Raw genomic sequence first — 27,500 nt, forward strand, 5'->3', positions numbered from 1 at the left:
GTAGTACTTGTAGTAACCCGAGTGTACTGTTGTTCCAGGGCCGTGTGTGGTGGTGTAGGGGGGGTGGTGGGTGTAGTACTTGTAGTAACCCGAGTGTACTGTTGTTCCAGGGCCGTGTGTGGTGGTGTAGGGGGGGTGGTGGGTGTAGTACTTGTAGTAACCCGAGTGTACTGTTGTTCCAGGGCCGTGTGTGGTGGTGTAGGGCTGGTGGTGGGTGTAGTACTTGTAGTAACCCGAGTGTACTGTTGTTCCAGGGCCGTGTGTGGTGGTGTAGGGGGGTGGTGGGTGTAGTACTTGTAGTAACCTGAGTGTACTGTTGTTCCAGGGCCGTGTGTGGTGGTGTAGGGCGGGTGGTGGGTGTAGTACTTGTAGTAACCTGAGTGTACTGTTGTTCCAGGGCCGTGTGTGGTGGTGTAGGGCGGGTGGTGGGTGTAGTACTTGTAGTAACCCGAGTGTACTGTTGTTCCAGGGCCGTGTGTGGTGGTGTAGGGCGGGTGGTGGGTGTAGTACTTGTAGTAACCCGAGTGTACTGTTGTTCCAGGGCCGTGTGTGGTGGTGTAGGGCGGGTGGTGGGTGTAGTACTTGTAGTAACCCGAGTGTACTGTTGTTCCAGGGCCGTGTGTGGTGGTGTAGGGCGGGTGGTGGGTGTAGTACTTGTAGTAACCCGAGTGTACTGTTGTTCCAGGGCCGTGTGTGGTGGTGTAGGGCGGGTGGTGGTGTAGTACTTGTAGTAACCCGAGTGTACTGTTGTTCCAGGGCCGTGTGTGGTGGTGTAGGGCGGGTGGTGGGTGTAGTACTTGTAGTAACCCGAGTGTACTGTTGTTCCAGGGCCGTGTGTGGTGGTGTAGGGCGGGTGGTGGGTGTAGTACTTGTAGTAACCCGAGTGTACTGTTGTTCCAGGGCCGTGTGTGGTGGTGTAGGGGGGGTGGTGGGTGTAGTACTTGTAGTAACCCGAGTGTACTGTTGTTCAGGACCGTGTGTGGTGGTGTAGGGGCTGGTAGGTGGGTGTAGTACTTGTAGTAACCCGAGTGTACTGTTGTTCCAGGGCCGTGTGTGGTGGTGTAGGGGGGGTGGTGGGTGTAGTACTTGTAGTAACCCGAGTGTACTGTTGTTCCAGGGCCGTGTGTGGTGGTGTAGGGCGGGTGGTGGGTGTAGTACTTGTAGTAACCCGAGTGTACTGTTGTTCCAGGGCCGTGTGTGGTGGTGTGGGGCTGGTGGTGGGTGTAGTACTTGTAGTAACCCGAGTGTACTGTTGTTCCAGGGCCGTGTGTGGTGGTGTGGGGCGGGTGGTGGGTGTAGTACTTGTAGTAACCCGAGTGTACTGTTGTTCCAGGGCCGTGTGGGGTGGTGTAGGGCGGGTGGTGGGTGTAGTACTTGTAGTAACCCGAGTGTACTGTTGTTCCAGGGCCGTGTGGGGTGGTGTAGGGCGGGTGGTGGGTGTAGTACTTGTAGTAACCCGAGTGTACTGTTGTTCCAGGGCCGTGTGGGGTGGTGTAGGGCGGGTGGTGGGTGTAGTACTTGTAGTAACCCGAGTGTACTGTTGTTCCAGGACCGTGTGCGGTGGTGTAGGGCGGGTGGTGGGTGTAGTACTTGTAGTAACCCGAGTGTACTGTTGTTCCAGGGCCGTGTGGGGTGGTGTAGGGCGGGTGGTGGGTGTAGTACTTGTAGTAACCTGAGTGTACTGTTGTTCCAGGGCCGTGTGTGGTGGTGTAGGGCGGGTGATGGGTGTAGTACTTGTAGTAACCCGAGTGTACTGTTGTTCCAGGGCCGTGTGTGGTGGTGTAGGGCGGGTGGTGGGTGTAGTACTTGTAGTAACCCGAGTGTACTGTTGTTCCAGGGCCGTGTGTGGTGGTGTAGGGCGGGTGGTGGGTGTAGTACTTGTAGTAACCCGAGTGTACTGTTGTTCCAGGGCCGTGTGTGGTGGTGTGGGGCGGGTGGTGGGTGTAGTACTTGTAGTAACCCGAGTGTACTGTTGTTCCAGGGCCGTGTGTGGTGGTGTGTGGTGGGTGTAGTACTTGTAGTAACCCGAGTGTACTGTTGTTCCAGGGCCGTGTGTGGTGGTGTGGGGCGGGTGGTGGGTGTAGTACTTGTAGTAACCCGAGTGTACTGTTGTTCCAGGGCCGTGTGGGGTGGTGTAGGGCGGGTGGTGGGTGTAGTACTTGTAGTAACCTGAGTGTACTGTTGTTCCAGGACCGTGTGCGGTGGTGTAGGGCGGGTGGTGGGTGTAGTACTTGTAGTAACCTGAGTGTACTGTTGTTCCAGGACCGTGTGGGGTGGTGTAGGGCGGGTGGTGGGTGTAGTACTTGTAGTAACCCGAGTGTACTGTTGTTCCAGGGCCGTGTGTGGTGGTGTAGGGCGGGTGGTGGGTGTAGTACTTGTAGTAACCCGAGTGTACTGTTGTTCCAGGGCCGTGTGGGGTGGTGTAGGGCGGGTGGTGGGTGTAGTACTTGTAGTAACCCGAGTGTACTGTTGTTCCAGGGCCGTGTGTGGTGGTGTAGGGCGGGTGGTGGGTGTAGTACTTGTAGTAACCCGAGTGTACTGTTGTTCCAGGGCCGTGTGGGGTGGTGTAGGGGGGGTGGTGGGTGTAGTACTTGTAGTAACCTGAGTGTACTGTTGTTCCAGGGCCGTGTGGGGTGGTGTAGGGGGGGTGGTGGGTGTAGTACTTGTAGTAACCTGAGTGTACTGTTGTTCCAGGGCCGTGTGGGGTGGTGTAGGGGGGGTGGTGGGTGTAGTACTTGTAGTAACCTGAGTGTACTGTTGTTCCAGGGCCGTGTGTGGTGGTGTAGGGCGGGTGGTGGGTGTAGTACTTGTAGTAACCTGAGTGTACTGTTGTTCCAGGGCCGTGTGTGGTGGTGTAGGGGGGGTGGTGGGTGTAGTACTTGTAGTAACCCGAGTGTACTGTTGTTCCAGGGCCGTGTGTGGTGGTGTGGGGCGGGTGGTGGGTGTAGTACTTGTAGTAACCCGAGTGTACTGTTGTTCCAGGGCCGTGTGTGGTGGTGTAGGGCGGGTGGTGGGTGTAGTACTTGTAGTAACCCGAGTGTACTGTTGTTCCAGGGCCGTGTGGGGTGGTGTAGGGCGGGTGGTGGGTGTAGTACTTGTAGTAACCCGAGTGTACTGTTGTTCCAGGGCCGTGTGTGGTGGTGTAGGGCTGGTGATGGGTGTAGTACTTGTAGTAACCTGAGTGTACTGTTGTTCCAGGACCGTGTGTGGTGGTGTAGGGCGGGTGGTGGGTGTAGTACTTGTAGTAACCTGAGTGTACTGTTGTTCCAGGGCCGTGTGTGGTGGTGTAGGGGGGGTGGTGGGTGTAGTACTTGTAGTAACCTGAGTGTACTGTTGTTCCAGGGCCGTGTGTGGTGGTGTAGGGCGGGTGGTGGGTGTAGTACTTGTAGTAACCTGAGCGTACTGTTGTTCCAGGGCCGTGTGTGGTGGTGTAGGGGGGGTGGTGGGTGTAGTACTTGTAGTAACCCGAGTGTACTGTTGTTCCAGGGCCGTGTGTGGTGGTGTAGGGCGGGTGGTGGGTGTAGTACTTGTAGTAACCCGAGTGTACTGTTGTTCCAGGGCCGTGTGTGGTGGTGTAGGGCGGGTGGTGGGTGTAGTACTTGTAGTAACCCGAGTGTACTGTTGTTCCAGGGCCGTGTGTGGTGGTGTAGGGGGGGTGGTGGGTGTAGTACTTGTAGTAACCCGAGTGTACTGTTGTTTCAGGACCGTGTGTGGTGGTGTGGGGCTGGTGGTGGGTGTAGTACTTGTAGTAACCCGAGTGTACTGTTGTTCCAGGGCCGTGTGTGGTGGTGTAGGGGGGGTGGTGGGTGTAGTACTTGTAGTAACCCGAGTGTACTGTTGTTCCAGGGCCGTGTGTGGTGGTGTAGGGGGGGTGGTGGGTGTAGTACTTGTAGTAACCCGAGTGTACTGTTGTTCCAGGGCCGTGTGTGGTGGTGTGGGGCTGGTGGTGGGTGTAGTACTTGTAGTAACCCGAGTGTACTGTTGTTCCAGGGCCGTGTGTGGTGGTGTGGGGCGGGTGGTGGGTGTAGTACTTGTAGTAACCCGAGTGTACTGTTGTTCCAGGGCCGTGTGGGGTGGTGTAGGGCGGGTGGTGGGTGTAGTACTTGTAGTAACCCGAGTGTACTGTTGTTCCAGGGCCGTGTGGGGTGGTGTAGGGCGGGTGGTGGGTGTAGTACTTGTAGTAACCCGAGTGTACTGTTGTTCCAGGGCCGTGTGGGGTGGTGTAGGGCGGGTGGTGGGTGTAGTACTTGTAGTAACCCGAGTGTACTGTTGTTCCAGGACCGTGTGCGGTGGTGTAGGGCGGGTGGTGGGTGTAGTACTTGTAGTAACCCGAGTGTACTGTTGTTCCAGGGCCGTGTGGGGTGGTGTAGGGCGGGTGGTGGGTGTAGTACTTGTAGTAACCTGAGTGTACTGTTGTTCCAGGGCCGTGTGTGGTGGTGTAGGGCGGGTGATGGGTGTAGTACTTGTAGTAACCCGAGTGTACTGTTGTTCCAGGGCCGTGTGTGGTGGTGTAGGGCGGGTGGTGGGTGTAGTACTTGTAGTAACCCGAGTGTACTGTTGTTCCAGGGCCGTGTGTGGTGGTGTAGGGCGGGTGGTGGGTGTAGTACTTGTAGTAACCCGAGTGTACTGTTGTTCCAGGGCCGTGTGTGGTGGTGTGGGGCGGGTGGTGGGTGTAGTACTTGTAGTAACCCGAGTGTACTGTTGTTCCAGGGCCGTGTGTGGTGGTGTGTGGTGGGTGTAGTACTTGTAGTAACCCGAGTGTACTGTTGTTCCAGGGCCGTGTGTGGTGGTGTGGGGCGGGTGGTGGGTGTAGTACTTGTAGTAACCCGAGTGTACTGTTGTTCCAGGGCCGTGTGGGGTGGTGTAGGGCGGGTGGTGGGTGTAGTACTTGTAGTAACCTGAGTGTACTGTTGTTCCAGGACCGTGTGCGGTGGTGTAGGGCGGGTGGTGGGTGTAGTACTTGTAGTAACCTGAGTGTACTGTTGTTCCAGGACCGTGTGGGGTGGTGTAGGGCGGGTGGTGGGTGTAGTACTTGTAGTAACCCGAGTGTACTGTTGTTCCAGGGCCGTGTGTGGTGGTGTAGGGCGGGTGGTGGGTGTAGTACTTGTAGTAACCCGAGTGTACTGTTGTTCCAGGGCCGTGTGGGGTGGTGTAGGGCGGGTGGTGGGTGTAGTACTTGTAGTAACCCGAGTGTACTGTTGTTCCAGGGCCGTGTGTGGTGGTGTAGGGCGGGTGGTGGGTGTAGTACTTGTAGTAACCCGAGTGTACTGTTGTTCCAGGGCCGTGTGGGGTGGTGTAGGGCGGGTGGTGGGTGTAGTACTTGTAGTAACCCGAGTGTACTGTTGTTCCAGGGCCGTGTGTGGTGGTGTAGGGCGGGTGGTGGGTGTAGTACTTGTAGTAACCCGAGTGTACTGTTGTTCCAGGACCGTGTGGGGTGGTGTAGGGCGGGTGGTGGGTGTAGTACTTGTAGTAACCTGAGTGTACTGTTGTTCCAGGGCCGTGTGTGGTGGTGTAGGGCGGGTGGTGGGTGTAGTACTTGTAGTAACCTGAGTGTACTGTTGTTCCAGGACCGTGTGGGGGCAAGACCACCGGACAGTCCAGACTCTGCACCTTCTTTGAGAACCTCGGCTGGAAGGTGAGTGTGTACCTTCACTACACCTGTGTGTACCTGTGTAAGGTGAGTGTGTACCTTCACCACACCTGTGTGTACCTGTGTAAGGTGAGTGTGTACCTTCACCACACCTGTGTGTACCTGTGTAAGGTGAGTGTGTACCTTCACTACACCTGTGTGTACCTGTGTAAGGTGAGTGTGTGTGTACTCTCCTCGCTCACCCAACACTCTCCTAATGCTGCACCCATACACTGGCTTCAGGCGCCCGCTCCACAAAAATATTCCTCCAAATATACTATAGTGAAGACTGTTAGACAAATCTCACCTTATTTGGCATCAGCGTCAGGAAAATTTCATCCCAATATGTTTAAAAAGGGATTTTATATGAATTTCTAAAAAAAAAAAAAAAATGCACAAGCAGTAGTGATGACAATAATGAGAGGTGGTCAGTGGAAGTGTTGGATAATGTGCAGGTCAACACCGTGGATGTGTAGGTCAGCACCGTGGATGTGCAGGTCAGCACCGTGGATATGCAGGTCAACACCGTGGATGTGCAGGTCAACACCGTGGATGTGCAGGTCAACACCGTGGATGTGCAGGTCAACACCGTGGATGTGTAGGTCAACACCGTGGATGTGCAGGTCAACACCGTGGATGTGCAGGTCAACACCGTGGATGTGCAGGTCAACACCGTGGATGTGTAGGTCAACACCGTGGATGTGCAGGTCAACACCGTGGATGTGCAGGTCAACACCGTGGATGTGTAGGTCAACACCGTGGATGTGCAGGTCAACACCGTGGATGTGCAGGTCAACACCGTGGATGTGTAGGTCAACACCGTGGATGTGCAGGTCAACACCGTGGATGTGCAGGTCAACACCGTGGATGTGCAGGTCAACACCGTGGATGTGCAGGTCAACACCGTGGATGTGCAGGTCAACACCGTGGATGTGCAGGTCAACACCGTGGATGTGCAGGTCAACACCGTGGATGTGCAGGTCAACACCGTGGATGTGCAGGTCAACACCGTGGATGTGCAGGTCAACACCGTGGATGTGTAGGTCAACACCGTGGATGTGCAGGTCAACACCGTGGATGTGCAGGTCAACACCGTGGATGTGCAGGTCAACACCGTGGATGTGCAGGTCAACACCGTGGATGTGCAGGTCAACACCGTGGATGTGCAGGTCAACACCGTGGATGTGCAGGTCAACACCGTGGATGTGTATTCGTTTGCCTTGTTCGGGTAGAATGTAGACTCAGTAGTCGCTTCTGTATATATTTATTGACTGAGGCAAACAGGTGTATAACTGGCCAGCCGAGGTCCACCTACTCTGGGTCTGTGAGGATAACTGAGGCTGCTGGGAGCATGCTTGATGCTCCTCTGTCTGGCATGACGTCAGAGGCCTACTTGCCTGTGATTGGTTACATTTCAACTGACAGAATTTGAGTATAACACCGCTCGGACACGCTACCAAGTCGACGTCCCTTGTCGACAAGCTCTGGCTAGCTATATAGTTACAATGATACTGAAAGGACCTCGGTGGCATACAATAATGGCTTACATGTGAAATTTGCATAATAAAACATTGAAAGAAGATCAGGTGTGCGTAATACAAACAACTCGGCATATATGCACCAAAAAAAAAATTCATCATAATAGGTGAAAATCATGGTAACAATGCTTTGATTAAATCAGAGTATTAAGAACATGTGTATGTCTACTGATCAGATATGAACAATACAACTCAAGGTATTGCCTAAACAAAATTATTAACATGTGTCAATGGCATGTGCTTGAAAACCATACAAAATTAAACAATTATTACATTAATGGAACAAAGTTCTGACCTAACAACCACAATTGAATTTCAAGATAGATAATTTTTTTTTTTTCTCTTTTTTTTTTTTTTTTTTTTCGAAATATACAATATATTTACAAGACCAATGTACAATATATATAATGTGCAATATATTTACAAGCATATACAAGACCTGGATCAAGAAGACTAACATCTGCGTGATAGCAGTCAGGATTCACTGGCCACAATGTGGTTGCTAGAACAATAATAACTCTTATGACAAGCACTGTAAAAATACAAATGGTAGTAGACTTGACAATGGCATCTAATTCATAACAAAATAAAGTTGAGAAAAACTATACATTATATATAATGGTAATAATAAGACACATGTGGTAGAAATACTGCAATTGAGTTTTTTTTTTTTTTCCAAACAAACAGAATAACTACAGAGTGCATTCAATTATAAATTCTGCGGATATCTACACCTAGCTCATCCAGAGCACTATACAACTCTGGCTCTGACTGAAGGTCCGGAACAGATGAAACTTCATGTGACAAACTATCATCTTGAGAGATATCCTCGTTAACATCTAGCCAATGGACGTGTGGTGAGTGCACGGTTGAAACGAGAGGTCTAGATCTAAGATTATAATTGCTAGTATGGGGTTGCTGAACATCCAGTGGTCTGTCAACCACAGGAGGTGGTGTCCGAGTAGGAGTATCTGTCTGGGTAAGTTCATTGTCATCTTCCTCATCAGTCTCGTCAACAGTCATTTTAGCTAACTTCATGTGGTCTAAATGTTCATTTATATACTCTCCTGTTAACAAGTTCTTAAGTCTGTATTTGTTACCTTTAATAAGCTCGATTACCTTATATGGACCCAAAAATTTCTTAGTTAACTTGTACATAGGACCAGACCTGTGTTGGTTAAGTATCATTACTACAGATCCAATAGTTATTTTATTGGGTTTAGCTCGTGCATTCCTTGCTAGAGTGAACTCGGCTGTTGCTTTGGACAGTTGTTCTCGTATTTTCTTGAATACTAATTGCATTTGTCTACGCTTCACTTGAACAAAATCATCTACGTTATATAAGGGAGTAGGAGGTACGTTAATCAATTCATTAGGGAGGATCTTATCTGTACCATAAAGAATAGCGTGAGGTGTGTCACCAGTAGAAACATTAATTGAAGAATTTATAGCACACTGAATTAAGGGTATAAAATCATCCCAATTGTTGTTATCAAAATTCAACGTGACTCTCAAGGCATCTAACACTTTCCTGTTAGTACGTTCAGCTAGTCCATTACTTGCCGGATGGTAAGGCATAATGCTACATTTTTTGATGTTATATAAATCACACAAGCTAGTTAGAATACTATTACTGAATTCCGGACCATTATCTGAAAGGATTACTTTAGGCATACTATATCTACAAATTATTTGGTCATGGAATGCGCTGGCTATGGTTTCTGCTGTTTTGTTCGGGATAGGAACTAGTTCGCAAAACCGTGAAAAATTATCGACCATTACAAGCAAATGTTTGTTCCCTTTCTCTGTTTCCGCAAAATTTGTCAATAAATCCATCGATATTCGTTCCCAAGGAGCTTTAGTTGCTGGGTACACCTGAATTGGATTAGGTCCTGAAACATGTCCCTTGTGCTGTAAACAAGTTAAACATCTGTCAACATAATGAGCAATCTCCTTAGCCATTTTTGGCCAAAAATATTTCAATCGACCTTGTTGGAGTGTACGATCCTTTCCTGGATGTGCACTTGCAGGAGCATCATGGATAATTTTTAACACAGTTGGTACCAAGACAGCTGGAACAACTAACTGACAACATTTCCTCGAGGCTGTCCCTAGCTTTACTACTCTACACAGTAAATTGTCCAACATAACTAGTTCTTTCAATGGTACTGGTGGTTTATGAATCGGGCGAGTGTCTTGCTTAGTCAAAAATTTAATGACGGGTGCCCATATGGGGTCTTGTCTTTGTTCCGTTTCTACTACTGTAGCATCTAATGCTGGGTAATTTAACTGAATCGCAGCTACGTGTCGAGAAAACGCATCCGCTACAACATTTTGCTTTCCTGGAATATATCCAAATGTGGGATTGAATTCTTGAATTGTGAGCAAATATCTAGCAAACTTTCCAACTGGATTCTTATTTTTGAACAAGGGAATTAATGGTTGGTGATCTGTAAGAACATGAACTGGGTAATTATAAATTGTATCCTTGAAATGTTTAAGTGCCCAAACAACTGCCAAGGCTTCTCGTTCTGTTGCACTATAATTTTTCTCTTCTTTGGATAATGTGCGGCTAGCATAAGCTATTGCGTGATCTCTGTGACCTTCTGTTTGAAGTAATGCAGCACCTAGACCTATGTCACTAGCATCTGTAACCAACGTAAAAGGTTTAGAAAAATCTGGATACCTAAGGACAGGTGACGAAATCAAGGCTGCTTTGAGTTTTTTGAATGACTGATCCTGGGCCTCTCCCCAAACAAAGGGTTCATCTTTTCTTTGCAACTTGTAAAGCGGAGCGGCTATAATAGAGAATCCAGCAATAAATGAACGATAAAATCCTACAAGACCTGTGAACTGTCTTACGGCTTCTGCGGTACGAGGTGTTGGAAAATCACGGGCAGCAATAATTTTTGATTCATTCAATGTAATACCTGAAGGTGTAACTGTTTTCGCTTCAACCTTACTAAACCATGATTCTAATAAACGCGATTCCCCAGCAAAAAGAGGAATAGCCATTTCCTGAGCTGATCTCTGGCCATTGGGACAAGCAACTGTTCCCATTGATTCTGAAGGAGTTTCAACAGTGGTAGGCATTGTCACAGCCGTGGAAGTAATATTTGAACGCAGATTATAATTAAGTGCACCTGGCATCAGAAATAGTATACACAAAAATAAACACAAAAAAATATCAACTTGGCTAAAGTAAAAATGGCAGAAATAAAATTATTAAATTGGGCTAGGCAAGAAAATAATTAAGAACAAGCAAATTGTAAACTAAATTTAGCAATCTTTCATTAAAAAAATGACTGGAATTAGATGTATGTAAATTAATTAAACCAGACTAAGCACAGCAATTTAGAATAAAAACTGGGAAATGCAATTGCAAAATTTCATTAAAAAGATTCAACACAACAAGTGGCAATGCAAGAAATATGGATGTAGCACATAAACTGGACACAGGAATGTATATAACTCCTATGGTAAAAGTTTAAAATAAAATGCTTAAAGGATAAATTTCAAGTTAGGTCTGGAGAAATTAAAAAAAATTATATTGCACAAATCCTTAACTGCTACTAAAACAAGGATTTCTTAATTCACTGGAATTTGAATTTACCAATAACACTCTAGGAGAACAATTAAAATTCAATGAAATTACTGTAAGAAGCAGGAATGTTGAAATCACACAGGAAAACTGTGGGGAGTGCAGTACTGAACCAGCTCCAATATTTAACAAGTCACTGAATGGTTAATTCACAGGATATTATGGGAATTATTACATAAGTCACTTTTTAACACTTGGCACGTTGTTCTCAACTAGCAATTACTTATCTCAGGGTTGTAATTTATGAGGATCACCAGTAGCCAAAGTAGGAGAAGCGTCGTGAAGATCTGAAGAGGCCCATGTGAGGCGTGTTTACAAACTGGATGCGACGGCAGCGCTCCTGGCGGCGGTGGCGCGAGACTCAGGGACCCCACACTGTTCAGGCTAGAGGCACGAAGATAAATTCTGACGACGACAATATTGCGACGATGGAATAACCAGTTGATACTTGCGACGATGGCTGACGACGATTGCAGTAGCTTGCACCCTCACGAAGCTTGATACTGTCAGCTTGGGTGGCGGTGGTGGTGGTGGTGGGTGTAATAGGTGGTTCCCACGTGGTGGCGCGAGGTTCAAAAATGGCTGGCGCGGGAAGCTTCCTTCCTCCTCACTGATGAGTGAGCGTTCTCACAGGAAAATATTGACCCTTACTTCTGAAACGTTGGCCTGGAGTAGTGGTTGATGGCAGGACCCCGGTCTGGCACAATATTTGATGCGTGGGTGGCAGGATGGCGGCTTATGGCGGTGGCGGTGGCGGCGGTTTTGGCTGGAACACGAGGCGATGCTGGGTACTGGAACTTTTGCTTCCAGAAAAAAAATTTCTGGATCCCACTGCTGCTACCAGTATTCGTTTGCCTTGTTCGGGTAGAATGTAGACTCAGTAGTCGCTTCTGTATATATTTATTGACTGAGGCAAACAGGTGTATAACTGGCCAGCCGAGGTCCACCTACTCTGGGTCTGTGAGGATAACTGAGGCTGCTGGGAGCATGCTTGATGCTCCTCTGTCTGGCATGACGTCAGAGGCCTACTTGCCTGTGATTGGTTACATTTCAACTGACAGAATTTGAGTATAACATGTGCAGGTCAACACCGTGGATGTGCAGGTCAACACCGTGGATGTGTAGGTCAACACCGTGGATGTGCAGGTCAACACCGTGGATGTGCAGGTCAACACCGTGGATGTGCAGGTCAACACCGTGGATGTGCAGGTCAACACCGTGGATGTGCAGGTCAACACCGTGGATGTGCAGGTCAACACCGTGGATGTGCAGGTCAACACCGTGGATGTGCAGGTCAACACCGTGGATGTGCAGGTCAACACCGTGGATGTGCGGCTGGTGCCTCCTGAGGTCCCTGGTTGACACCTATCTTTCCTCTCCTGTGTTTATAATCTGCTATTGTTGTAGACCATTATAATTAAATATTGACCAACTTTCACATACTCGAGAACGATTACCAAGCAATAGTTATTAAAACTTACAAGATATGACATCAATTCGAACTACTGTATTTGTCTAGAAGTTTACCTTCATTTATCTGTATGAACAGGATATTCAACTTTGAAACCTAGTAAAAAAAAAAAATCGGTTTCTGAGCGATTCTCACCATTTTTATATATGTAAAGTTCTTAGTTCTAAGGTTATTATAACATTTATCATAAACCCATAACTTTGAGAGTTATACATTTTTGCGTCTAAATTTTGCGCATATTTTGAAGGCCACATTGTCTATTTTTTTACAGTAAACTATACTGTCTAAATTTTCTATAATAGAAAATGAACGTTATATGCCATGCTGAGTCCATAATAAATAAAATAAAAAATGTATATATAATTTTGATGTCGGGTCTCCTGGCGTCGTTATATCTGTCGATTATTTGAGTGTTGGTTGTCAAGGTGTCTCTGGCGATGGTGTGGTGGTGAGAGATTATGGTTCTTGATGGAGCCCTGTTGTTTGTGCAGTGGTAATCGCCCAGAGAGAGACGTTGTTGTCTTGCCTATATACTGAGATGGTTGGGGCTGACAGTCCCCAAGTGGGCTTGTGAAGACATACATGACCTTACTCTCTCTTAAGGCGCTTTCCTGCTGTCTCCAGAGTGTTTCTTAAGCAAGTTTGTGGTCTTCTTTGTGGTAAATTGTTAGTTGTATCTTCTGATTGGTGGTAGTGGTGGCGGTGTTGTGGTGATGGTGGCAGTGTTGTGGTGGTGGTGGTAGTGTTGTGGTGGTGGTGATGGTGGTAGTGTTGTGGTGATGGTGGTAGTGTTGTGGTGATGGTGGTAGTGTTGTGGTGATGGTGGTGGTGGCAGTGTTGTGGTGATGGTGGCAGTGTTGTGGTGGTGGTGGCAGTGTTGTGGTGATGGTGGCAGTGTTGTGGTGGTGGTGGTAGTGTTGTGGTGATGGTGGTGGTGGCAGTGTTGTGGTGATGGTGGTAGTGTTGTGGTGATGGTGGTGGTGGCAGTGTTGTGGTGATGGTGGCAGTGTTGTGGTGGTGGTGGCAGTGTTGTGGTGATGGTGGCAGTGTTGTGGTGGTGGTGGTAGTGTTGTGGTGATGGTGGCAGTGTTGTGGTGGTGGTGATGGTGGCAGTGTTGTGGTGATGGTGGCAGTGTTGTGGTGGTGGTGGTGGCAGTGTTGTGGTGATGGTGGCAGTGTTGTGGTGATGGTGGTAGTGGTGGCGGTGTTGTGGTGATGGTGGCAGTGTTGTGGTGATGGTGGTAGTGTTGTGGTGGTGGTGATGGTGGCAGTGTTGTGGTGATGGTGGCAGTGTTGTGGTGGTGGTGGCAGTGTTGTGGTGATGGTGGCAGTGTTGTGGTGGTGGTGGTAGTGTTGTGGTGGTGGTGATGGTGGCAGTGTTGTGGAGATGGTGGCAGTGTTGTGGTGGTGGTGGCAGTGTTGTGGTGATGGTGGCAGTGTTGTGGTGATGGTGGCAGTGTTGTGGTGATGGTGGCAGTGTTGTGGTGATGGTGGTAGTGGTGGCAGTGTTGTGGTAGTGGTGGCAGTGTTGTGGTGATGGTGGCAGTGTTGTGGTGATGGTGGCAGTGTTGTGGTGATGGTGGCAGTGTTGTGGTGATGGTGGTAGTGGTGGCAGTGTTGTGGTAGTGGTGGCAGTGTTGTGGTGATGGTGGCAGTGTTGTGGTGATGGTGGCAGTGTTGTGGTGATGGTGGCAGTGTTGTGGTGATGGTGGCAGTGTTGTGGTGATGGTGGTAGTGGTGGCAGTGTTGTGGTGGTGGTGGCAGTGTTGTGGTGATGGTGGCAGTGTTGTGGTGATGGTGGCAGTGTTGTGGTGATGGTGGTAGTGGTGGCAGTGTTGTGGTGATGGTGGCAGTGTTGTGGTGATGGTGGCGGTGTTGTGGTGATGGTGGCAGTGTTGTGGTGATGGTGGTAGTGTTGTGGTGATGGTGGCAGTGTTGGCAGTGTTGTGGTGATGGTGGTAGTGTTGTGGTGATGGTGGTAGTGTTGTGGTGATGGTGGCAGTGTTGTGGTGATGGTGGTAGTGGTGGCAGTGTTGTGGTGATGGTGGCAGTGTTGTGGTGATGGTGGCGGTGTTGTGGTGATGGTGGCGGTGTTGTGGTGATGGTGGCAGTGTTGGCAGTGTTGTGGTGATGGTGGTAGTGTTGTGGTGATGGTGGCAGTGTTGGCAGTGTTGTGGTGATGGTGGTAGTGTTGTGGTGATGGTGGTAGTGTTGTGGTGGTGGTGATGGTGGTAGTGGTGGCGGTGTTGTGGTGATGGTGGCGGTGTTGTGGTGATGGTGGTAGTGTTGTGGTGGTGGTGATGGTGGTAGTGTTGTGGTGATGGTGATGGTGGTAGTGGTGGTAGTGTTGTGGTGATGGTGGTAGTGTTGTGGTGATGGTGGTAGTGTTGTGATGATGGTAGTGGTGGCAGTGTTGTGATGATGGTAGTGGTGGCGGTGTTGTGGTGGCAGTGTTGTGGTGATGGTGGCAGTGTTGTGGTGGTGGTGGTGATGGTGGTTGTGTTGTGGTGATGGTGGTAGTGGTGGTAGTGTTGTGGTGATGGTGGTAGTGGTGGCGGTGTTGTGGTGATGGTAGCAGTGTTGTGGTGATGGTGGCAGTGTTGTGGTGGTGGTGATGGTGGTAGTGTTGTGGTGATGGTGGCAGTGTTGTGGTGATGGTGGCAGTGTTGTGGTGGTGGTGATGGTGATAGTGTTGTGGTGATGGTGGTAGTGGTGGTAGTGTTGTGGTGATGGTGGTAGTGGTGGCGGTGTTGTGGTGATGGTGGCAGTGTTGTGGTGATGGTGGCAGTGTTGTGGTGGTGGTGATGGTGGCAGTGTTGTGGTGATGGTGGCAGTGTTGTGGTGGTGGTGATGGTGGTGGTGATGGTGGTAGTGTTGTGGTGATGGTGGCAGTGTTGTGGTGATGGTGGCAGTGTTGTGGTTGTGGTGATGGTGGTAGTGTTGTGGTGATGGTGGTAGTGGTGGTAGTGTTGTGGTGATGGTGGTAGTGGTGGCGGTGTTGTGGTGATGGTGGCAGTGTTGTGGTGGTGGTGATGGTGGTAGTGTTGTGGTGGTGGTGATGGTGGTAGTGTTGTGGTGATGGTGTTAGTGGTGGCAGTGTTGTGATGATGGTGGTAGAGGTGGCGGTGTTGTGGTGATGGTGGCAGTGTTGTGGTGATGGTGGTAGTGTTGTGGTGATGGTGGTAGTGTTGGCAGTGTTGTGGTGATGGTGGTAGTGGTGGCAGTGTTGTGGTGATGGTGGCAGTGTTGTGGTGATGGTGGTAGTGTTGTGGTGATGGTGGTAGTGTTGTGGTGATGGTGGTAGTGTTGTGGTGATGGTGGTAGTGGTGGCAGTGTTGTGGTGATGGTGGTAGTGGTGGCAGTGTTGTGGTGATGGAGGTAGTGGTGGCAGTGTTGTGGTGATGGTGGTAGTGGTGGCAGTGTTGTGTTGATGGTGGTAGTGGTGGCAGTGTTGTGGTGATGGTGGTAGTGGTGGCAGTGTTGTGGTGATGGTGGTAGTGGTGGCAGTGTTGTGGTGATGGTGGTAGTGGTGGCAGTGTTGTGGTGATGGTGTTAGTGGTGGCAGTGTTGTGTTGATGGTGGTAGTGGTGGCAGTGTTGTGGTGATGGTGGTAGTGGTGGCAGTGTTGTGGTGATGGTGGTAGTGTTGTGGTGATGGTGGTAGTGGTGGCAGTGTTGTGGTGATGGTGGTAGTGGTGGTAGTGTTGGGGTGATGGTGGTAGTGTTGTGGTGATGGTGGTAGTGTTTTGGTGATGGTGGTGGCAGTGTTGTGGTGATGGTGGTAGTGGAGGCAGTGTTGTGGTGATGGTGGTAGTGTTGTGGTGATGGTGGTAGTGTTGTGGTGATGGTGGTAGTGTTGTGGTGATGGTGGCAGTGTTGTGGTGATGGTGGTAGTGGTGGCAGTGTTGTGGTGATGGTGGTAGTGTTGTGGTGATGGCGGTAGTGTTGTGGTGATGGTACTCACCTAATTGTACTCACCTAATTGTGCTTGCGGGGGTTGAGCTTTGGCTCTTTGGTCCCGCCTCTCAACTGTCAATCAACTGGTGTACAGATTCCTGAGCCTACTGGGCTCTATCATACCTACATTTGAAACTGTGTATGGAGTCAGCCTCCACCACATCACTTCCTAGTGCATTCCATTTATTAACTACTCTGACACTGAAAAAATTCTTTCTAACGTCTCTGTGGCTCATCTGGGTACTAAGTTTCCACCTGTGTCCCCTTGTTCGTGTCCCACCCGTGCTGAAGAGTTTGTCTTTGTCCACCCTGTCAATTCCCCTGAGAATTTTGTAGGTGGTTATCATGTCTCCCCTTACTCTTCTGTTTTCCAGGGATGTGAGGTTCAGCTCCTTTAGCCTTTCCTCGTAGCTCAATCCTCTCAGTTCCGGGACGAGCCTGGTGGCATACCGCTGAATCTTCTCTAACTTTGTCTTGTGTTTAACTAGGTATGGACTCCAGGCTGGAGCTGCATACTCCAGGATTGGTCTTACATAAGTGGTATACAGGGTTCTGAAAGATTCCTTACACAAGTTTCTGAAGGCAGTTCTTATGTTGGCCAGTCTAGCATATGCCGCTGATGATATTCTTTTGATGTGGGCCTCTGGGGACAGGTTCGGTGTGATATCAACCCCCAGAGCCTTCTCTCTATTTGATTCTTGCAGGATTTCCCCTCCCAGATGATACCTTGTGTTCAGCCTCCTGCTCCCTTCGCCTAATTTCATCACCTTACACTTTCCAGAGTTGAACTTCAGCAGCCATTTTCTAGACCATTCCTCCAGTTTATCCAGGTCATCCTGTAGTGATGACCTACATGACCACCATCACCACAACCACCATCACCTCAACACTGCCACCACTACCACCATCACCACAACACTGCCACCACTACCACCATCACCACAACACTGCCACCACTACCACCATCACCACAACTACTACTAGTGATGGTAGTAGTGGTGGCAGTGTTGTGGTGATGGTGGTAGTGGTGGCAGTGTTGTGGTGATGGTGGTAGTGGTGGCAGTGTTGTGGTGATGGTGGTAGTGGTGGCAGTGTTGTGGTGATGGTGGTAGTGTTGTGGTGATGGTGGTAGTGTTGTGATGATGGTGGTAGTGGTGGCAGTGTTGTGGTGATGGCGGTAGTGTTGTGGTGATGGTGGTAGTGGTGGCAGTGTTGTGGTGATGGTGGTAGTGGTGGCAGTGTTGTGGTGATGGTGGTAGTGGTGGCAGTGTTGTGGTGATGGTGGTAGTGGTGGCAGTGTTGTGGTGATGGTGGTAGTGGTGGCAGTGTTGAGGTGATGGTGGTTGTGGTGGCAGTGTTGTGGTGATGGTGGCAGTGTTGTGGTGATGGTGGTAGTGTTGTGGTGATGGTGGTAGTGTTGTGGTGATGGTGGTAGTGTTGTGGTGATGGTGGTAGTGTTGTGGTGATGGTGGTAGTGTTGTGGTGATGGTGGTAGTGTTGTGGTGATGGTGGTAGTGTTGTGGTGATGGTGGTAGTGTTGTGGTGATGGTGGTAGTGTTGTGGTGATGGTGGTAGTGTTGTGGTGATGGTGGTAATGTTGTGGTGATGGTGGCAGTGTTGTGGTGGCAGTGTTGTGTTGGTGGTGGTAGTGGTGGCGGTGTTGTGGTGATGGTGGTATTGTGGTGATGATGGTGGTAGTGGTGTGGTGATGGTGGTAGTGGTGTGGTGATGGTGGTAGTGGTGGCAGTGTTGTGGTGATGGTGGTAGTGTTGTGGTGATGGTGGTAGTGGTGGTAGTGTTGTGGTGGTGGTAGTGTTGTGGTGGTGGTGGTAGTGGTGGCAGTGTTGTGGTAGTGGTGGTAGTGTTGTGGTGGTGTTGATGGTGGTAGTGTTGTGGTGATGATTGTTGTGGTGGTAGTGTTGTGGTGGTGGTGGTGGCAGTGTTGTGGTGATGGTGGTATTGTGGTGGTGATGGTGGTAGTGTTGTGGTGATGGTGGTAGTGGTGGCAGTGTTGTGGTGATGGTAGTGGTGGCAGTGTTGTGGTGATGGTGGCAGTGTTGTGGTGGTAGTGGTAGTGTTGTGGTGGTGGTGGCAGTGTTGTGGTGATGATTGTAGTGGTGGTAGTGTTGTGGTGATGGTGGTGGTGATGGTGGTATTGTGGTGGTGATGGTGGTAGTGTTGTGGTGATGGTGGCAGTGTTGTGGTGATGGTTGTGGTGGTAGTGTTGTGGTGATGATTGTAGTGGTGGTAGTGTTGTGATGGTGGTGGCAGTGTTGTGGTGATGGTAGTGGTGGTAGTGTTGTGGTGATGGTGGCAGTGTTGTGGTGATGATTGTAGTGGTGGTAGTGTTGTGGTGGTGGTGGTAGTGTTGTAGTGGTGGTGGTAGTGTTGTGGTAGTGTTGTGGTGGTGGTAGTGTTGTGGTGGTGGTGGTGGTAGTGTTGTGGTGGTGGTGGTAGTGTTGTGGTGGTGGTGGTGGTAGTGTTGTGGTGGTGGTGGTAGTGGTGGTAGTGTTGTGGTGATGGTGGTAGTGGTGGTAGTGTTGTGGTGGTGGTGGCAGTGTTGTGGTGATGGTAGTGGTGGTAGTGTTGTGGTGGTGGTGGTAGTGTTGTTGTGGTGGTGGTAGTGTTGTGGTGGTGGTGGTAGTGTTGTGGTGGTGGTGGTAGTGTTGTGGTGGTGGTGGCAGTGTTGTGGTGATGGTGGCAGTGTTGTGGTGGTGGTGGCAGTGTTGTGGTGATGGTGGCAGTGTTGTGGTGATGGTGGCAGTGTTGTGGTGATGGTGGCAGTGTTGTGGTGATGGTGGCAGTGTTGTGGTGATGGTGGCAGTGTTGTGGTGATGGTGGCAGTGTTGTGGTGATGGTGGCAGTGTTGTGGTGATGGTGGCAGTGTTGTGGTGATGGTGGCAGTGTTGTGGTGATGATTGTAGTGGTGGTATTGTTGTGGTGGTGGTGGCAGTGTTGTGGTAGTGGTGGCAGTGTTGTGGTAGTGGTGGTAGTGTTGTGGTGGTGGTGGTAGTGTTGTGGTGGTGGTGGTAGTGTTGTGGTGATGGTGGCAGTGTTGTGGTGGTAGTGGTGGCAGTTGTGGTGATGGTGGCAGTGTTGTGGTAGTGGTGGTAGTGTTGTGGTGATGGTGGCAGTGTTGTGGTGATGGTGGCAGTGTTGTGGTAGTGGTGGTAGTGTTGTGGTGGTGGTGGTAGTGTTGTGGTAGTGGTGGCAGTGTTGTGGTGGTGGTGGCAGTGTTGTGGTGATGGTGGCAGTGTTGTGGTGGTAGTGGTGGCAGTGTTGTGGTGATGGTGGCAGTGTTGTGGTAGTGGTGGTAGTGTTGTGGTGATGGTGGCAGTGTTGTGGTGATGGTGGCAGTGTTGTGATAGTGGTGGTAGTGTTGTGGTGGTGGTGGTAGTGTTGTGGTGGTGGTGGCAGTGTTGTGGTGATGGTGGCAGTGTTGTGGTAGTGGTGGTAGTGGTGGCCGTGTTGTGATGATGGTAGTGGTGTGGTGATGGTAGTGGTGGTAGTGTTGTGGTGATGGTGGCAGTGTTGTGGTGATGGTGGTAGTGGTGGCCGTGTTGTGATGATGGTAGTGGTGTGGTGATGGTAGTGGTGGTAGTGGTGGCCGTGTTGTGATGATGGTAGTGGTGTGGTGATGGTAGTGGTGGTAGTGTTGTGGTGATGGTGGCAGTGTTGTGGTAGTGGTGGTAGTGTTGTGGTGGTGGTGGCAGTGTTGTGGTGATGATTGTAGTGGTGGTAGTGTTGTGGTGATGGTGGTAGTGGTGGCAGTGTTGTGGTGATGGTAGTGGTGGCAGTGTAGTGGTGATGGTGGTAGTGTTGTGGTGATGATTGTAGTGGTGGTAGTGTTGTGGTAGTGGTGGTAGTGTTGTGGTGATGGTGGTAGTGGTGGCAGTGTTGTGGTGATGGTAGTGGTGGTAGTGTTGTGGTGATGGTGGCAGTGTTGTGGTAGTGGTGATAGTGTTGTGGTGGTGGTGGCAGTGTTGTGGTGATGATTGTAGTGGTGGTAGTGTTGTGGTAATGGTGGTAGTGGTGGCAGTGTTGTGGTGATGGTAGTGGTGGTAGTGTAGTGGTGATGGTGGTAGTGTTGTGGTGATGGTTGTAGTGGTGGCAGTGTTGTGGTGATGGTGGTAGTGGTGGCAGTGTTGTGATGATGGTGGTAGTGTTGTGGTGATGGTGGTAGTGTTGTGGTGATGGTGGTAGTGTTGTGGTGATGGTGGTAGTGGTGGCCGTGTTGTGATGATGGTAGTGGTGGCAGTGTTGTGATGATGGTGGTAGTGTTGTGGTGATGGTGGTAGTGTTGGCAGTGTTGTGGTGGTGGTAGTGGTGGTAGTGGTGGCAGTGTTGTTGTGGTGGTGGTAGTGGTGGCAGTGTTGTGGTGATGGTGGTAGTGATGGCAGTGTTGTGGTGATGGTGGTAGTGGTGGCAGTGTTGTGGTGATGGTGGTAGTGGTGGCAGTGTTGTGGTGATGGTGGTAGTGATGGCAGTGTTGTGGTGATGGTGGTAGTGGTGGCAGTGTTGTGGTGATGGTGGTAGTGGTGGCAGTGTTGTGGTGATGGTGGTAGTGGTGGCAGTGTTGTGGTGATGGTGGTAGTGGTGGCAGTGTTGTGGTGATGGTGGTAGTGGTGGCAGTGTTGTGGTGATGGTGGTAGTGGTGGCAGTGTTGTGGTGATGGTGGTAGTGGTGGCAGTGTTGTGTTGGTGGTGGTAGTGGTGGCAGAGTTGTGGTGATGGTGGTAGTGGTGGCAGTGTTGTGGTGATGGTGGTAGTGGTGGCAGTGTTGTGGTGATGGTGGTAGTGGTGGCAGTGTTATGGTGATGGTGGTAGTGGTGGCAGTGTTGTGGTGATGGTGGTAGTGGTGGCGGTGTTGTGATGGTGGTAGTGGTGGTAGTGTTTTGGTGATGGTGGTAGTGGTGGCAGTGTTGTGGTGATGGTGGTAGTGGTGGCAGTGTTGTGGTGATGGTGGTAGTCGTGGCAGTGTTGTGGTGATGGTGGTAGTGGTGGCAGTGTTGTGGTAGTGTTGGTAGTGGTGGCAGTGTTGGTGGTAGTGGTGGCAGTGTTGTGGTAGTGGTGGCAGTGTTGTGGTAGTGGTGGCAGTGTTGTGGTGTTGGTGGTAGTGTTGGTGGCAGAGTTGTGGTAGTGTTGGTGGCAGTGTTGGTAGCAGTGTTGTGGTAGTGGTGGCAGTGTTGTGGTAGTGGTGGCAGTGTTGTGGTAGTGGTGGTGGCAGTTTTGGTAGTGGTGGCAGTGTTGGTGGCAGAGTTGTGGTAGTGGTGGTAGTGTTGGTGGCAGTGTTGTGGTAGTGGTGGCAGTGTTGTGGTAGTGGTGGTGGCAGTGGTGGTGACAGTGGTGGTGGCAGTGGTGGTGGCATTGTGGTAGTGGTGGTAGTGGTGGTGGTAGTGTTGGTGGCAGAGTTGTGGTAGTGTTGGTGGCAGTGTTGTGGTAGTGGTGGCAGTGTTGTGGTGGTAGTGTTGGTGGCAGAGTTGTGGCAGTGTTGGTAGCAGTGTTGTGGTGGCAGTGTTGTGGTGGCAGTGTTGTGGTGGCAGTGTTGTGGTAGTGGTGGTGGCAGTGGTGGTGACAGTGGTGGTGGCAGTGTTGTGGTAGTGGTGGTGGCAGTGGTGGTGACAGTGGTGGTGGCAGTGGTGGTGGTAGTGGCAGTGTTGTGGTAGTGGTGGTGACAGTGGTGGTGACAGTGGTGGTGGCAGTGGTGGTAGTGGTGGCAGTGGTGGTGGTGGCAGCAGTACTAAGACTTCCATGACCATTACCCACCGTCCTTCAACTGTGCTCAGTGACCACCGTCTCTCAGTTCTGGCTTCCTCCCCTCCCCCCCCCACCTGGTGCTGCTGGGGTTGGCTTCCTCCCCTCCCCCCCCCCACCTGGTGCTGCTGGGGTTGGCTTCCTCGCCCCCCCCCCCACCACCACCTGGTGTTGCTGGGGTTGACTTCTTCGCCCCCCCCCCACCACCACCTGGTGTTGCTGGGGTTGGCTTCCTCGCCCCCCCACCACCACCTGGTGCTGCTGGGGTTGGCTTCCTCGCCCCCCCCCCACCACCACTTGGTGCTGGGGTTGGCTTCCTCGCCCCACCACCACCTGGTGCTGGGGTTGGCTTCCTCGCCCCACCACCACCTGGTGCTGGGGTTGGCTTCCTCGCCCCACCACCACCTGGTGCTGGGGTTGGCTTCCTCGCCCCACCACCACCTGGTGCTGGGGTTGGCTTCCTCCCCCCACCACCACCTGGTGCTGGGGTTGGCTTCCTCCCCCCACCACCACCTGGTTCTGGGGTTGGCTTCCTCGCCCCACCACGACCTGGTGCTGGGGTTGGCTTCCTCGCCCCACCACCACCTGGTGCTGGGGTTGGCTTCCTCGCCCCACCGCCACCTGGTGCTGGGGTTGGCTTCCTCGCCCCACCACCACCTGGTGCTGGGGTTGGCTTCCTCGCCCCACCACCACCTGGTGGTGCTGGGGTTGGCTTCCTCGCCCCACCACCACCTGGTGCTGCTGGGGTTGGCTTCCTCGCCCCACCACCTGGTGCTGCTGGGGTTGGCTTCCTCGCCTCACCACCACCTGGTGCTGGGGTTGGCTTCCTCCCCCCACGACCACCACCACCTAGTGCTGCTGGGGTTGGCTTCCTCGCCCCACCACCACCTGGTGCTGGGGTTGGCTTCCTCGCCCCACCATCTGGTGCTGCTGGGGTTGGCTTCCTCGCCCCACCATCTGGTGCTGCTGGGGTTGGCTTCCTCGCCCCACCATCTGGTGCTGCTGGGGTTGGCTTCCTCGCCCCCACCACCACCACCACCACCTGGTACTGGGGTTGGCTTCCTCCCCCCACCACCACCACCTAGTGCTGGGGTTGGCTTCCTCGCCCCCACCACCACCACTACCTGGTGCTGCTGGGGTTGGCTTCCTCGCCCCACCACCACTACCTGGTGCTGCTGGGGTTGGCTTCCTCGCCCCCATCACCACCACCACCTGGTGCTGCTGGGGTTGGCTTCCTCGCCCCACCATCACCACCACTACCTGGTGCTGCTGGGGTTGGCTTCCTCGCCCCACCACCACCACCACCTGGTGCTGCTGGGGTTGGCTTCCTCCCCCCACCACCACCACCTAGTGCTGGGGTTGGCTTCCTCGCCCCCACCACCACCACTACCTGGTGCTGCTGGGGTTGGCTTCCTCGCCCCACCACCACTACCTGGTGCTGCTGGGGTTGGCTTCCTCGCCCCCATCACCACCACCACCTGGTGCTGCTGGGGTTGGCTTCCTCGCCCCACCATCACCACCACTACCTGGTGCTGCTGGGGTTGGCTTCCTCGCCCCACCACCACCACCACCACCTGGTGCTGCTGGGGTTGGCTTCCTCGCCCCACCATCACCACCACTACCTGGTGCTGCTGGGGTTGGCTTCCTCGCCCCACCACCACCACCACCTGGTGCTGCTGGAGTTGGCTTCCTCGCCCCCATCACCACCACCACCTGGTGCTGCTGGGGTTGGCTTCCTCGCCCCACCATCACCACCACCACCTGGTGCTGCTGGGGTTGGCTTCCTCGCCCCACCATCACCACCACTACCTGGTGCTGCTGGGGTTGGCTTTCTCGCCCCCATTACCACCACCACCTGGTGCTGCTGGGGTTGGCTTCCTCTCCCCACCACAACCACCACCACCTGGTGCTGCTGGGGTTGGCTTCCTCGCCCCACCACCACCACCTGGTGCTGCTGGGGTTGGCTTCCTCGCCCCACCACAACCACCACCACCTGGTGCTGCTGGGGTTGGCTTCCTCTCCCCACCACAACCACCACCACCTGGTGCTGCTGGGGTTGGCTTCCTCGCTTCACCACCACCACCACTACCTGGTGCTGCTGGGGTTGGCTTCCTCTCCCCACCACAACCACCACCACCTGGTGCTGCTGGGGTTGGCTTCCTCGCCCCACCATCACCACCACCACCTGGTGTTGCTGGGGTTGGCTTCCTCGCCCCACCACCACCACCACCTGGTGCTGCTGGGGTTGGCTTCCTCGCCCCACCACCACCACCTGGTGCTGCTGGGGTTGGCTTCCTCGCCCCCATCACCACCACCACCTGGTGCTGCTGGGGTTGGCTTCCTCGCCCCACCACCACCACCTGGTGCTGCTGGGGTTGGCTTCCTCGCCCCACCACCTGGTGCTGCTGGGGTTAACAGCCCCATTCAGCTGTGACTGGGGCTGTTAGTGTGCAACAATATTCCATCCTAGAGGGCACTAGTGTAGTGAAAATATCATTAGTATGGCCGTGTTTGGAAGGTCCTCGTGATCCATCCTGTCACTTTTCTTGTAGTTGTGACAAGTACTTTATTGTATCTTTTGAAGGTAAGGTCTTCATGATTATCACACCATGTGATATTTACCACATCATGTGGTACATCAGGGGTGTGTGTGTGTGTGTGTTGGGAGGACCACCAGGTGTGTGTTGCTGGGGTCCTCCTCGGGTGTTGGTGGGGTCGTCCTCGAGTGTTGGTGGGGTCGTCCTTCTCGAGTGTTGGTGGGGTCGTCCTCCTCGAGTGTTGGTGGGGTCGTCTTCGAGTGTTGGTGGGGTCGTCGTCCTCGAGTGTTGGTGGGGTCGTCCTCGAGTGTTGGTGGGGTCGTCCTCCTCGAGTGTTGGTGGGGTCGTCCTCGAGTGTTGGTGGGGTCGTCCTCGAGTGTTGGTGGGATCGTCGTCCTCGAGTGTTGGTGGGATCGTCGTCCTCGAGTGTTGCTGGGGTCGTCCTCGAGTGTTGCTGGGGTCGTCCTCGAGTGTTGCTGGGGTCGTCCTCGAGTGTTGCTGGGGTCGTCCTCGAGTGTTGCTGGGGTCGTCGTCCTCGAGTATTGCTGGGGTCGTCGTCCTCGAGTGTTGCTGGGGTCGTCGTCCTCGAGTGTTGCTGGGGTCGTCGTCCTCGAGTGTTGCTGGGGTCGGCCTCGGGTGTTTCTGGGGTCGTCGTACTCGTGTTGCTGGGGTCGGCCTCGGGTGTTTCTGGGGTCGTCGGCCTCGGGTGTTTCTGGGGTCGTCGGCCTCGGGTGTTTCTGGGGTCGTCGTACTCGAGTGTTGCTGGGGTCGTCGTCGGGTGTTGCTGGGGTCGTCCTCGGGTGTTGCTGGGGTCGTCGTCCTCGGGTGTTGCTGGGGTCGGCCTCGGGTGTTGCTGGGGTCGGCCTCGGGTGTTTCTGGGGTCGTCGGCCTCGGGTGTTTCTGGGGTCGTCGTACTAGAGTGTTGCTGGGGTCGTCCTCGGGTGTTGCTGGGGTCGTCGTCCTCGGGTGCTGCTGGGGTCGTCCTCGAGTGTTGCTGGGGTCGTCGTACTCGAGTGTTGCTGGGGACGTCCTCGGGTGTTGCTGGGGTCGTCGTCCTCGGGTGTTGCTGGGGTCGGCCTCGAGTGTTGCTGGGGTCGTCGTCCTCGGGTGTTGCTGGGGTCGTCGTCCTCGGGTGTTGCTGGGGTCGTCGTCCTCGGGTGTTGCTGGGGTCGGCCTCGAGTCCTCGTCAATTCTCTCGCCTGATGACGTCATCACATCACCTGGCTGGCCAGACCTATAAACATGTCTTAAATATGTACTGTAACGAAGCGGCATAAATATTGAATAACTTGTGTGAATCTTTACAGGTCCTTTAATAACAGGTATGAATCTGTAAGAATTCTTCAATAACGTGTATGATTCCTGAATAATTCTTGAATAACTTGTATGACTCCGTGAAGATCGTGGTATGATTGGTTTGATGTCCATAGGGAATGGAAAGGATGGGGGAGGTAGAGGGATGGGGAGATGAAATTCAGGAAGAGGATGCGGGTGTAGAGAGAGAGGAGGTTTGAAAGTTCGGTGGCCTGTCCACCATGGGTTGACATTTTTGTATGTGTTGTTTGTTTGCGTATGTGTTATGTTGGGTTGTCAGTACATTGGCTGGGGGGGCTAGTGTTTGTGACCTTGTTGGTGTCCTAAAGCACTAGAGCCGATGGAGTTGGCTGAAGGAGGCTAATCTTAGCAACATCAGGGTAGTTACACTTCTGACGCCACCACAAATGGTTTTTTGGTTTTATATTTTTTTGTAGGTGTTTTATTTATTTATATATTTTTTTTTTTTTTTTTTTTTTATTTTATTTTTTTATTTTATTATTTTTTTTTCTTTCTTTCTTTATTCTTCATTTGGTGTAGATTGGGTCCGGGATGGGCCACTCATCTGGATCGTCTGGCAGACCGCTTAGTATCTGAGGGCTTGGGAAGGCCTCATCATGGATATGTCTGATCACTTTTTGTTGGAGAGTGATTCTTGTGGTTGTGTGTGGTGGTTCGTGGATCTCGTAGTCGCTGGTGGTGTTTTCTGCTACGAAGGGATCTTCTGGGTCTGGGACATACATGTTCTTCATGCGGTACAGCTGTCTTCTGGCCAGGTAGCTGAGCCTAATGTTCATTGGCTTCATGTTGAGCGTCTCATGGATCAGGTCAGTTCTTACCCTGTCCCTCAGAGTCAGGCCCTCAGCAAAGCGAAGTGCTTTGTTTTGTACTCGTTGAATCTTCAACATGTTGGATTTGTTGGTGAGGTTCAGGGGAACGTATGGGTATTCCAAGCTAGGCCTTATGATCATTCTGTACAGGTGGAGCTTGATGTGGGATGGGGCTTGGTTGAAACGGAAGAGCCTCTCCAGTGAGCCCCGGGCCATCGCTGTCTTCTGGGATACGTACTGGGAGGAGTTGAGTAGCCTGTTGAAGTTGTAACCGAGCACTGTGTTGGAGTTTGAGATGGCTATGGGATCACCCCTGATTCTTATTCCCCCCTCATTTTCAATAGAGAAGGCCATACAGCCGACAGTGCTTAATTGGATCTTTTCTGGGTTAGTGGTGATCCTCCATTTCCTTTCCCAGTTAGCAGTCCTTGCTAGTTCTACGTTTGCCTTACGGGTTACAGTTGCATGCTTGGCCGGTGGTATGATTAATATCCATGTATGAATATGATGATTTAAGACAATGGAACAATTAAATCCGTATTTACGCGGCGCGCGTGTGACGCCATCGTTGACTTGACGATGACGTCACGTGGTAGTGTGACGATGACGTCACGTTGTAGTGTGACGAGGACGTCACGTGGTGGTGTGACAAAGACTCTAGGAGAGCAACACTAACGGTACAATGGTCCGCTGTGACTCAGCACCACCAAAGTCTTTATAATAAAACAAAACCCGCAGAAAACCTGGCGATGTTAGCGGGGTTGGCCAATATTAGTCATCATCTTTGATGAGCTGGTAAATTAAGACAGTTTATAGCAACTCCCAGGTGTGTCAGGGGTACATCCGGGCTGTGGTGGGTATGTGGGCCTGC

The 27,500-nt window shown here is 51.9% G+C and overlaps 1 protein-coding gene across 1 annotated transcript in view; it reads left to right on the forward strand.

The window, feature by feature from the left end:
- The window catches only part of Ttd14 (TRPL translocation defect 14), a 330,131-nt gene that overhangs the window by 87,518 nt on the left and 215,113 nt on the right, over positions 1-27,500 (forward strand). The window contains exon 2 of the mRNA XM_045743040.2: positions 5,568-5,635. Coding sequence (XP_045598996.1) covers positions 5,568-5,635 — 68 coding nt within the window. The remainder of the gene's footprint in view (positions 1-5,567; positions 5,636-27,500) is intronic.

This window comes from Procambarus clarkii, chromosome 31 (genome assembly GCF_040958095.1).
Source record: "Procambarus clarkii isolate CNS0578487 chromosome 31, FALCON_Pclarkii_2.0, whole genome shotgun sequence".
NCBI classification, from domain to species: Eukaryota; Metazoa; Arthropoda; class Malacostraca; order Decapoda; family Cambaridae; genus Procambarus; species Procambarus clarkii.